Source organism: Lissotriton vulgaris, chromosome 3_1 (genome assembly GCF_964263255.1).
Source record: "Lissotriton vulgaris chromosome 3_1, aLisVul1.2, whole genome shotgun sequence".
NCBI classification, from domain to species: Eukaryota; Metazoa; Chordata; class Amphibia; order Caudata; family Salamandridae; genus Lissotriton; species Lissotriton vulgaris.
Genome location: NC_141689.1, coordinates 1,074,227,481 through 1,074,240,492, shown reverse-complemented (window position 1 = coordinate 1,074,240,492; position 13,012 = coordinate 1,074,227,481). Strand labels below are relative to the sequence as shown.

At 41.5% G+C, this 13,012-nt stretch overlaps 1 protein-coding gene across 2 annotated transcripts in view; it reads right to left on the bottom strand.

Moving 5' to 3' along the window:
* JAK2 (Janus kinase 2) overlaps positions 1-13,012 on the bottom strand; it is a 1,290,985-nt gene that overhangs the window by 398,031 nt on the left and 879,942 nt on the right. For both annotated transcript variants that reach the window (XM_086961493.1, XM_086961492.1), the window contains one exon: positions 9,265-9,384. In XM_086961493.1, the coding sequence (XP_086817619.1) occupies positions 9,265-9,384 (120 nt within the window). The remainder of the gene's footprint in view (positions 1-9,264; positions 9,385-13,012) is intronic.

The following is a 13,012-nucleotide window of genomic DNA, read 5'->3' as shown; positions in this document are numbered from 1 at the left end:
CCGGTCAACTATCCGGCCTGTGGCGGTAAGGTCATGATCGGTGAGCAGTAATTGGAAGATCCCTAGAGGTGGGGCGCCACCCATTATGGATGGGAGCGCCCGGGGGGAGGCGGCCATTGGCCCCTCACACGGGGAGGCGGTACCCTCTAAGGATGGGGCCGCCGAAAGGGAAGGCGGTCATAGGCCCCTCCCTGGGGAGGAGGGGCTACAGGCCCCTCCTGGGAATTTCCCGGGGCCAGGACATCCGCGACGGCGGATGTGGTAAGCAGTGTGGGGTGGGAGGGGGGTCTACACTACCTTCTAGACACCTCACACGAGTCCTCGGACGACCACCAAGATGGCGTCGAGTAAATATGGGGCCCCCGCTAAGACAAGGGAAATTGGAAGTTGGCACAGAGGTACAGTCCTCTGTGCGCCCGCCCCTCACAAGTAAGGGGGGGGAGTTCTGGTATTAGGGATCTGACACCGGTTACGACCTTGCCGTTGGCCCGTAACGTTAGGATGTACAATTTGAATTTTGAGAAATGCATTTACAGGATGTTTTAGAATCGGCTAGGAGAACCTTTGTATTAGAGATATGTTAAGGTCAGCCAATAAACATCGTAATGTGTAAATGAAATTGTACATGATATGAAACTGTTATTTTAATGTTTTAATTTTGTTTCATATTTTAATAAATACGGCCGGGAGGGTAACTCCCTCCCGCCTTCCAAAAGTTCAAGAACCGTTTCCGTCTTCCCATTCTTGGGGATTGTGTTGGGAGGGGGTGACGGGTATCCCGGCCATATGGAAAGGGGCGACCACTCGTTCCCCCCGAACGTATGGTTGGGTGCCCCGATCCCCCCGGGAAACCATATTGGGCGGGAGGCGTGTCTCGGCTGGTATGCCCGAAGTGGCGTAGCCGGGGCGCGCCTTTTCCCGCCCAAGAGGGGTTGTCCTAGAAACCTACACCGTTGGACACGCCCCGTAGGCGGTTGGAGGAGGGTCCACGCCCTCCCGAGGAAGAATAAAAGGAGCAACAATCCAAGGAAGCATCCTCTTGTTCCTGTACTTGGAAGCTGCACCTCCTCGTTGCACGTGAGCCCGAGACGGAACAAGGAGCCAATTTTGACCCACCCACCAACCCCTGATGACAGCGATTTGTATTGCAATAAAGTTGATTAACAAGGATATTATCTCTTTTTCAGGTTGTTTCTAATAAAGTTTGGAGTGTTTGATGTGACAATAAAATGGTTGCTTCTTTAGCATGTACTAAGGCGAAGTATCACAGCTGAGTTGAAAGAGGTGTTATTGCATAGGTAGAAGTTTATACTTGAAAAGCCCAGTATAACTGTTTATTCCGTCCTCATTAGGTTAAAAAATGTCGTATTTATTTTTTGGTCGGGCGGTAAGGTCATGATCGGTGAGCAGTAATTGGAAGATCCCTAGAGGTGGGGCGCCACCCATTATGGATGGGAGCGCCCGGGGGGAGGCGGCCATTGGCCCCTCACATGGGGAGGCGGTACCCTCTAAGGATGGGGCCGCCGAAAGGGAAGGCGGTCATAGGCCCCTCCCTGGGGAGGAGGGGCTACGGGCCCCTCCTGGGAATTTCCCGGGGCCAGGACATCCGCGACAGCGGATGTGGTAAGCAGTGTGGGGTGGGAGGGGGGTCTACGCTACCTTCTAGACACCTCACACGAGTCCTTGGACGACCACCAAGATGGCGTCGAGTAAATATGGGGCCCCCGCTAAGACAAGGGAAATTGGAAGTTGGCACAGAGGTACAGTCCTCTGCGCGCCCGCCCCTCACAAGTAAGGGGGGGAGTTCTGGTATTAGGGATCTGACACCGGTTACGACCTTGCCGTTGGCCCGTAACGTTAGGATGTACAATTTGAATTTTGAGAAATGCATTTACAGGATGTTTTAGAATCGGCTAGGAGAACCTTTGTATTAGAGATATGTTAAGGTCAGCCAATAAACATCGTAATGTGTAAATGAAATTGTACATGATATGAAACTGTTATTTTAATGTTTTAATTTTGTTTCATATTTTAATAAATACGGCCGGGAGGGTAACTCCCTCCCGCCTTCCAAAAGTTCAAGAACCGTTTCCGTCTTCCCATTCTTGGGGATTGTGTTGGGAGGGGGTGACGGGTATCCCGGCCATATGAGTATGTGTAGCAAGAGCACAAAATGAGTCTGCATGTTAAATAAATACAGATATGAAAAGTGAATGTGATAATCAGCAGCTAGTGGGGAACGTAAACTGGGGAGGTAAAATAACATCAAATGGAATGGAGAGGGAGCTGGGAGGCGGAGAAACTGGAGGGGGGTCGAGCCCTGCTGGAGAAGTCAGATAACCTCAAATAAAGTTACAGAAGAAGAAGGAAGAAAGTGTGGTGTTGATCTTGGTGACAAGCAAGATTTCTGTGCAGGGGAACAGAAACTTTACATCTCCACCCTGGAAATCCATTGATTTATAACCAGTTACGTATGCATCTGGAAAACAAAACAATTAGGCAAGTGAGTGCACCCTCAATTCATCACTGTGCAAATGCGCTTTTCATAGACTGAGAAGGCCTTTATCTGAACTTTTACTAAGTTAGGATACAAAGTTAGAAAACAAAGTAATGGCCAGTGCGCAATAGAGTAGAGCGAGGAAACTAACCTCTGGCACACGCTCAAATGGGCGCCGGCAGCGAGGAGATTATTGCGTGCATGAAAACTATAGCACCACGAACGCAGCCTGAAAATTAGTCGCATGCTTGCATGTTGCCAGCATGAGAGATATTGTTTTGTAGAGGGGCACATGCGTGCAGATTAACACCCTCTTCGTCCTTGATAAGACGCGTTACTTCAACTTCACCCATAATCATCAAATAAACAGAAATGAAATAAATAAGCACAAAGAAGTTATGCAAGATATTTTTATATGCTTAATAAAAAGTATTATTATTATTATTACAGGTGTATTAACTACTTTAGGTTCTATGTGTGCGGCATACCTTTTAAAGTAAAAAGTGACCAGTATGTATATAGTAGTATATAGTATGTATATAATACAATACTTTTCCCATTAGAGGCGCATGCCTAATTGCATGTCAAACCTAAACAATATCTGCCTGATTTAATTTTCATGTTTTTCTTATTTAGAATTTATCAATTGCATTTTATATATTCATGAATACAAGTGCATGTTTAATATTGGTTTCATTACAGGTGAACAATTCAGTTTGCACAAACATATTTTTTAATGTGTGTTTGAGTATGGTATGATTTGTAGTCACGTATTACTTGATATTTGATCGTTTTTAAAAAAAAAAAATGTATTCAACACTTTCATATTTGTTTCAAGCACTTTAGTAATAGTCGATACATTTATTTAAACAGACATAGAAACATAAGTGATTTTGCATTAAAGTTGGTTGTTGATTTTAATAATACTGAGCAGGGATGTGAAATTCCTATAGCCCGACGCCCGGGACATATTGTTTGGGGTCAAGGGCAACAAGTTTTAACGTGCATTTTGTCCTTGGGACAAGTAGGCCTTTGGCTGCCAGTTTACAGTACCACATTGTGGCTCTGGGAAGGGCATTCTCTACAATTCAGATAAAGTGTATGTTATATGTAATATGTGTGTTAATGCTGTTCAAACTTGTATATAAGGTTCATTAACGCAAAGCCTTTATTATGAGGGTGAGCACTAAAAGTAAATGTTGTAAGCTCTGCCTGCACTACTGACAGTGGTCCCAGTATAAAAGTGTACACACATTTTCAAAGTTTAATAATATAAGGCTCTGTATAATGCACGCAGAATGCTCTCTGATTATATGCAAATATTTGCAGAAGCTTGAAAGCAAGAGTGATGATTCTTTGCTTTCAAAATAAAACGTTCACAAAAAATTGCATGTAAGAAAAGAAAACATTTAGCTAAACTACTGTAAGATTTTAGGTACCGTATCTTTGCAGCATAATTTAGTAACATGTTGATGTATGAACAAACAAGCATTGGCAAAGCTAGTGGGTCTGAAATTGGTGGTCTGCCTTTTGGTTTTGTCAAGGCATGACTTGTTTAGGCATGGTTTTTGTAAAACCTTAACAGTGTGGGAGCTGCTGGGTCCTCACCATTCTAACAAGCATTGGCAAAACAAAAGAAAACAATGTTAGTCTCAGCACACAGTGCCACAGCGGTTCTGGGCACTGAACAAAACTACTTTGTGTGCCAATATGCTTCTTCTAAAAGAGCAAAATACTATCCCTTACAGGGACATCAGCTGATAGACAGACGGAGAAAGACAGAATACAAAACAAAAGGTCATAGTTAACACCAGGCCTAATTAGAGGCCCCATTGTTAAAGACAGTCTCAAAAGTGCATCCATGGTATATATCCTTGCATTAAGTGCATTTGTACAGTTTCCATGAATTCACAAGAATTTACAGAAGTAGGTCAAGAAATCGTACTCCCAGAAAATATTTGAACTGCATTTTACCATGAGCAAATATGCAGGTGTAGATTTGCTTATGTGAAAATCTGAATGTTTTCAAGTTCACTTTTCCTCCGACCACTTTTTTCCCAACCCTGGAAGAAGTTTTAAGTCTGCCACTGTCTGTAGTAAAGTTCCAACAGTTCTCAGTATGGGAAATGATTAGAGAAGAATTGGTGAAAACCCTTAAAACATGCACGTTAGTAGGTTTGCACAGACTAAAAAGGGCATTCCAACCCTGGAACTATTGCTTACCACTACCTTCAGCCCCAGTATGTAGACCTGAAGAAACATAGCAGCATAAGGGAATTGCTAGTATTCAAACACTACTATGGTATGAACCCTGGCATAATCAGAGAGGCTATATCAGAACTCTTATATAACGAGATTGCTGCATAATTTGTTACTGCATTACATGGTACAAAGGGGACAAGTGGATTTTGTTACAGGACAAGTAGATTTATTAAGCAGCTTGCCCCATGGACAAGTAGATATTTTATTAAATTCCACACCCCTGATACCTAACAATTAAAAGGTGTATTTAGTGGCATTTAAACAATGGATAATGAGAGGTAAATTTTTGATTTCAAGGAGCTGAGAGGCCATGCAGAAGACAGCTGTAAACACCTTTTTTTCCAAAGGCCAAAGGAAGGCACATCAAGTGGCATGATGAGCCTTATTAGGTTGGCTGTTGAATGCAGAGAAACACACAACAGCTGTCTTCATACGGAACAGTAACTCCGTTGTTCAGTAAGGTACGAAAGGTGAAAGAGAAGGCCACATACGAAACACACACAGCTTCTATTGGTGTTAAGATTAGTTTAGTAAGAGGCAAGGAGGAGAGGTTGAAGAACAAATGGAGGGGGACTCAAATACTGTTATAATGTTGCAATTGGTTCTAATAATGTGTTTGTTAGCTGCTATTGTTGCCACTATTCCATTTGTTTTTATAGTTAAGACTATAAAGGTTATAGGCACCAGAGCTGGATTTTGATTTTAATAAAAGTTATAAAATGATAGTTTGTGTTCTTGATTGTGTCTATTTGTGGTAGAAGAAGGTTTGAGGCCTAATACCAATAAGTACTCAATAAGTACTCGTGTGAGCCTCACAGGCCAGATCATTGTCCAGTATGCACCATTCTCATGTAATTTGAGGGTGGTTTGTACGTTAAAGTCCACAGTTCTTTCTCATGTTGATGTGTTGACTAAGTCCACTTTGCACAGGAGTATTGGGATCTCAAAGTTCGGGCTGTATTCTGAATAGGTTTCAGAAAACGTAACAAGCCAGTGGCAAGCAAGGGGCCAGCAAGAGCTTTACTCTTGAGGCCGCCCCACATATGGATGGCACAGACAGTAGTGTCATATGTAGAGTTGTCTATGAACACTGGCACTCAGTGAAGAAGATATGAGCATGCAAAGCCTAAAGAAGCTGCTATCAAAGTTAATTTTTCTTCTAGCTTGTTTCGTTCATTGGCCATAAAGCTCACCTTTGGCTTCGGGTAAACGGTTAGAGGGAATACATTTATTTATTTAAGAGTTTTATATAGCGCTGGCCAGACCCGAAGGTATCGGAGCGCTTTACAACATTTGTCAAGTGACTGTTGAGTATACACAGAATTGTAACAGTAAATATAGCGTATGTTATGTGGTATTCGAATGTAGAGTAGTAGTAGTAGTCATAGTCGAAGGGGGGGGGGCTGTGTGTTTCAAGGGAAATGGGTTTGACAGAGTTTGTTCTTATCCAAGTGATTGGATCTTCAGTAAGGTTCGTTCCCACTAAAGATGAAAGCTTTATTTTCAATCCTAGATGACATCTGGATGCAGAGTTATTAAGAAAGAAGGTTGCCTTTTTCAAAAAGGCTTCAACAGAGTCATACTTCAGTTGAGGCTGTCATAAGGTCTAGCTATTTGAAGTACATGGTTTCATCTTGGGAACCTCATTCCCACACACACAGCTGGGGTTATGGGTGAAAGAAATTGGGACAATATATAATTATGTCTAAGTAAAATTTGACCATATTTAAATTTGACCTTACTTTGTTGCTTATCTGGGTAGTTGACACAGGGTCAGAGAAATTCCCTTTTTGCTAGTACATATAATCTATCCACCTTATTTTATTTAGCTGGTGATGCCATTTTATTTATGACAGTTAGGCAGTAGTGGAACTGAAACATTGCTAGGGGTGAGCAAGTGTTTTTACAGGAGTTTGCAACATCCGTGAAGGTCTAAGGAACACTGCATATGTTGCAACTTTTTTGCTTTTTCACCACTGTCAGAAAATTATGACTTTTGAGACAACTGATGTCACGCATATCCTAATTTAACACCACAAGGCATGCTTTACTAAAAATAATATATCCTGTTGCATAATTCTATTTGAGGCAGAAAAGCTTAGCAAAAGATAATTACCAGTGAAAAAATCTGCAAATATTTTTCAGATTGGCTGGGTTTCATTAGAGTGAAAACCATTTTACAATGCAGTGAAAAGTATTGGGTGACGACAAAGGAAATTATGAACACCTTTAAATACAGAACAAACTATAATTCACTTGAGCATAATGACACTTTCTGATCAATGCAGATACTATAGCTAGGGTTAGTGACTTGGTTTGGATGCACTCTCATACTACAAACAATCATATCTGCTGTAAAAACCTAATCAATTAATAACTTTATCTGGCATTGTTTGAAGTGCATAAAAAGTACACAAATAAATCACATCACACATATATAAAACCAAATAGTAGAACTAAATAACAATTTCAAAAGAAAATATCATTTCGTAAAGCATAAAAAAGTGTTATCAGTCAAAACTTATCGAATAATATGCTTTTTACGTTAGATTAAATTCTATCAACAATCCCAGATTTAACGTTTTTAAAACAATTATCGCAACATATCATGTTGGGGGATGGCAAAATCCCCAGATTTTTTATCAGTCCACTATTGCTGAGTTTTATTGTCACACATATCATTGAACTGCATTGAGTGCTGCTGTTATATGAGGGTCAAAAAACGATGCCAAAGTATGGCACACCAAAGTGCCGTCTAACTGTTGGATCAGTATGAGAGATGGTAAACACTGGGTACAAGTAAGACTATGTAGAAAGGGTATAAAAATGTATTTCTCGGAAAGCGTAGAAGGGCCAAAAAACAGGATGTGAAGGTCACAAGAACAAGGGGGCAAATCCGTTACTGAATAGGTCTTTGTCAGGAAGCCCAACAAGAGTGGAATATAGTTCAATTGAAATCTAGTCAACATGAACCAGTGTTGTGGGATAACCCCTTAAGTGCTGCCTCGGTGCATTGGCCGACGGCAGCACTACCTCCCCAGTGCTGCGCACGACCATTGGACGTCCATTCAGCACTAGTTCCAATGGACAGCGCAGCACTGGGGAGGGATCTTTAATAGCATCTATAAGGTGAAGGACAAATGCCAAATATGACTGTGCTCCAGACTTTGCAGAGGAGATATGTGAGATAGGCCTACTGTATGTTTATTTTTGTTTAGCTCCCATCTAGCTGCGGCGGCTCTCCCCAGAAAAACCTGTTTTAACTGTGACTAGGGAAAGCCAACACACCTAAAGGGAGAATCAAACAGAGCCTGAATACCCAGGTCCTCAAAAGTTAATTTAACATAATGTAACCAGTTTATCTGGTGGGCAAAATCCAACTTTAGGTAGTCCCTCAATACTGCCTGATTCAATTTTAGTGTCATCCTCCTCCATATCGAGTGCCACAGTAATAGTGCCACCACACAGATAAGATAAAAAAACTCCAAGTGGCAGAACAAGTTGGCACAACTGCAAGGGAGAGATTATCTTTTGACAAATGCGTTCTTTAATTTCTGTTGAGGTCCTACGTCTGTCATACCCCACACCGCTGCCCCATATGTAGAGATATCTCTTGTCTTAGATAAATTGATGTTTAATATTTTAGGGATGTATCTAGAGCCCAGTTTCTTCGCAAAGTTAAAGATTCATAAGAAGCATTTTTTTAGCTGAAGTGCTCTATTTAATAACATCTTTTTTTCCATGTGGACATCTCGTCAAATAAAACAAAAACGACTCATTTTTTGCAACCCTGAAAAAGGACCAGAACTGCCAGTATATAATAAATGTAAATCTGCATTGTTTCCAAAGAGCATTCAACCCTAGTGCATGTACAAGTATTAGGGCAGCATCCAAATAGATCACCATAATTGTAAGGTACACTCTGTGTGCAAATCCTCCTCAGAAATGGACAAAGCACTGATGATTGGAGCACCATACCTGACCAACAACAAGTACAATCCCAAAACACATGACCCTAACCTCCCAGGTCAGGAACAACCTGTTTATAGATTAGGCCACCAGATGCTGGTGAGAAAGGTTATTTAGTGTGGGGAGCAAGGCCACACAATGTTGGTGAGTATTTAGCACGATCTGATCTAAGCATGAAATGAAATTCAAATTATCAGTTGAATAAACATGCCGGCTGGAAACAAAGCCTGAATTTGAGGAGTAAAGAGGAGTGTGAGAGAGATGGTAGCAAGAGGAATTCAACGAGTAGTTTTGAACCTTGGTCTCTGCACACACAATAACATTGAAATTATGGAGACGGCGGTGGTCCATTGACTAAGAGTATTATCAGGGTAAAGTATTGGTTACCCAAAACAAATGGTTATATTATTTGCAAAACTGATCACACTCTTCAATTCAGTTACCAATCCCCACACAAATGTGCATTGTTTTCGCAGTTAGGCAGTATATAAACAATATGCCACCCAGAACTGCGGATTCAGTCTAAATTAGCTTACCAGAGTCTTGCTGTCCTGTTTGTTTATGGTGACAACACGGCTCTCTGACGAGCCATCTTTATTTGCCTGCTTGATGCTGACATCTATGATATCAGGAAAGTCACAGTATGTCTGCAAATCCTGCAATAAACATTAAATATTGTTATAAAAAAAAGCCTTGCGAGAAAATAGCAGCTTCTACTTTTTGAAATTGAGTCCCCAACTGAAATTTCACTATCATGTTTTCATTGATTTTTATCCGAAAGATCCAACTCAGTACATTCTCAAAAACAAATTTACCAGTGGCTTCTATTTACATACAGTGGGAAAGGTAGATTAAAGGCCTTAAGGTATAACCAAGTGGAAACAGAAAATTACTGCATAAGACTCTGTAGGTGGCCATTTTCGGTTAATGGAGCACTGGCTATCCTTGTGTCGTTCCTTGGTCCACTCTTTTTTTTGTTCTTCACAATTTGGATTGGTTATTAAAACTATTTTGCTTCATTCACACTTGCATAATCATACCCAAAGAATAGTTTGTTCTAAACTTCATCAAACTAATTGTACATTGCTATGCATTTATAAATACTTCTTATACAATTTGTAGTATTGTTTTAATAAATACCTGTAGCTCAGTTGACATCTAGCCTTCAGCTTGCATATGGGGGTGGGGGAGAGGGGTTCAAGTGCAAGTTTCTCACCACTGTGCTGTCTCAAACTCTTCATCATACTTCAGCTTCTCCCCTAGAATCCTGAGGTGTCCATTCTGGAATTTTAGGTGACCGGAGACCTACGCACAGCAAATTGTAACTTTTATAAAGCAGGAGACCTTGTTCTTACCAATAACCTATCTCCCACATTGAAACATGTCCAGTGGCTTCCCAGTCCCCAGTTCCTGCTTTATTTGCTCACACCAATATAAGACACTCTTAGAAATGGAGAGCTTGGACAGCAGGTGGGAAATCTTGAAGAAGATGTGCATAGGAGCAGGATTACTTGAATTGCTAATATGAGTAAAGTTTACCTATTCTTACATCAAACTCCTTTTCTTTCAGAGCCAATGAAATATTCCAAATATTTTTTCTGTGAGCTTTACAAAGCCTGCGTTTTGGAAAACATATGCAGAAAGAGCTCCTGATTGAAGTGGACATCTGATGAAATGCTGAGCAAGACATAGGCATGAGTGCAGGGTTCATCCATGAAAACCTGTGTAGGAAAGTCAGGGCCTTCAGAGGAGCAATAACAATAGTAGTCCTTTGTCTTCTTCAGTTTGACGTCAATGGAATTAACAATATACATGTCACCAACTTGATGGTCCCATCTCTTGTCATTCCGGTCCCCTCCAGATCTATAACTCACTCCTCTGGACTCGATGAGCTGTAGCTCCGTTGCAACAGCAAACATCTGCACCATGACCACCCGTGTCCTGGTACCCAGTAACCCAGACCACCCTCTGCTTGCACCAGAAGGAGCGCCCCCATCGGAGAATTCTGTTTTCAAATTTTTCTTGTAACAGCTTTCAAGATTTTGATATGAAATTCAAGGAAGCAAAGCTTGTTTGACTAAAACTTTATCACACAAGTAGCAAAAGTGTCCCAAAAAGCAGTACTGTGTTTGTTATATGTAAAAAGTTTACTTAAACTTGCACCACGAGTGCATTATGGGCATTTCACTTAAATAAAACGAGCTAACCTGTTACTTTGAACAGGGCAAGCTTTTAGTGACCCTGGCAACCTCACACAAGGCCCTCCAGTCCACTGTTATGATTTTGCTGCCTCAATTTATGGTTTTTAAAATTCTAGCATTTTAGTGCGGAATGCGGGAGATTTCACATCCTCCTGGTCTGACAACTTGGAAACATTTAATGATAGCTAGCTGTCAGCTGCTAATAATATTAATAATGCAATTATTATAATGATTGTTATTAATCAAATAGTAATAAACAGGTTTATAGCGGACACTTAAAAGCCGCGTGTGGTAAATTTAGAAATAGGGGCACGTAATAATGAGCAGTTTTCATTTTATTAACACTAGAAGGATAAAAATGTGAGCTAGGGTTACATTATGGATCTAGCCCCCATGACAGTCTGTCACCCATCACCGCTAGTGACTGCAGTGGCCACCACCTGCGACCAGACACATGCCATCACGTAATGAGCTGCACGAACGTGCTGTGATGCTTCTCGGCCATGAGCAAGCCCCTGGAAGTTGAGGAAGAACACTTTTTTATGCAATGTATTTGCTGGCTTCACTTAATTGGGTCACAAAGATGGTGCACTTTAAAATAACTCCCCGTGTCAAGGCACCTGCTGCAGAGATGTTTTTGTGCACAGCAATGATCAGGGCATAGCAATATTAGCAAGATAACTGGGGTGGTTACTGTACTTGCTGAAGAGGCCTGTGTTTTGTCTCGTCACAGGACGCACTCATCATAAATTACCATAGAGGTCTGATGTAATGCTGCAAAGCAGAATTTGTAGCATGCCTATCACAGATTTGTATTTATCTGTCGATAGGTCAGTGGGTTTTGTCACAGAGATCTTTTTATGACTTACAGTTCATAAATTATAACCCTTGGAATATAACACAGCGAGTTATGTACTTGCATGCAAACTGCAAGGCGTGTGTGTAGAAAGTTAATTATTTCCCTCAATCTTTCCTCGTTCTAAGATTTTGCTAAAACTGTTCCTTTGGGTACACAGCCCCAGCCACTGCGCTACATTTTAATTCCCAAGTCTGTGTTTTTGCATACTAAGCATTCGCAGCATACAATGCCTAAAAGTACGGGTTACATGTGACTCCAACACCTTGTATCCCTCGTTGTCTTATGCAACATTTCCTATACATTGATTTACACACTTGTATGAATTATTGGCTCTATAATACTGGTGTGTGTGATGTAATATGCACTTGGGACGAGTAGCGCCATAAAATAAATGTGAGAAGGGATTATGAAGAGAGAAGGGCACTATCGGAGAATGGTAATGTGGGAGTCCGTGCGGAAGGAGGCTGAGGGGTGGAGTACGCAAACAAATATTGTTGAACTGGGCACCACTAATGCTAAAGCCGGCCTAGTGTACCCTCATGGGAGATGTCCAACACTGGAACATCTCTTGCCAACTCCTTTGTGTTCAACTTGGCTCTGGCAGAATGAGCTCGCAGGCCCTCAGATGGCTCCTTCTTGGCAAGGTCATGGCATGTTTTTCAGCATAAGATGATTCACTTGGTCAGGGTTCACTCTGCACCGCACTATCGTTTTATTTGCCCCAGCATGGTCCAAAAAAGTCCTGGTCATCATGTCCACTTAATGTAAAAGCTGAGGGCTCTCGTTAGATCCAGCCATTGGGGCCTGTCCTCCTTGGGCAGATGTGAGAGAGAAAAAGGCAGGTAGAATAACAAACTGTTCCACACGGAAGGATGACACAATTTTAAGCAGAAATGGAGCTCACGTCCACGGCACCAACTTGACACGGAAGAAGGTGGTAAATGAAGGATGGACTGACAGAACCTTCATCTCACTAATAAAGAACACAGAAGTAGTTGCAATGAGGAAAACAGTGTGGATCGTCAGTAGTGTCAGTGAGCAGTTGTGCATAGACACAAAGGATATGTTTATCAGGAAGTAAGTACCGATTTAAGGTCCCAATTTGGAATAATGAAAGGCGCAGAATGCATGTGAGACATTTTAGAAAGCTGGTGAATTGAATAATGAAGGTTGATCAGGCAAACATAGAAAGCATGAAAGATCCGACAAGCATGCTAAGTCAGC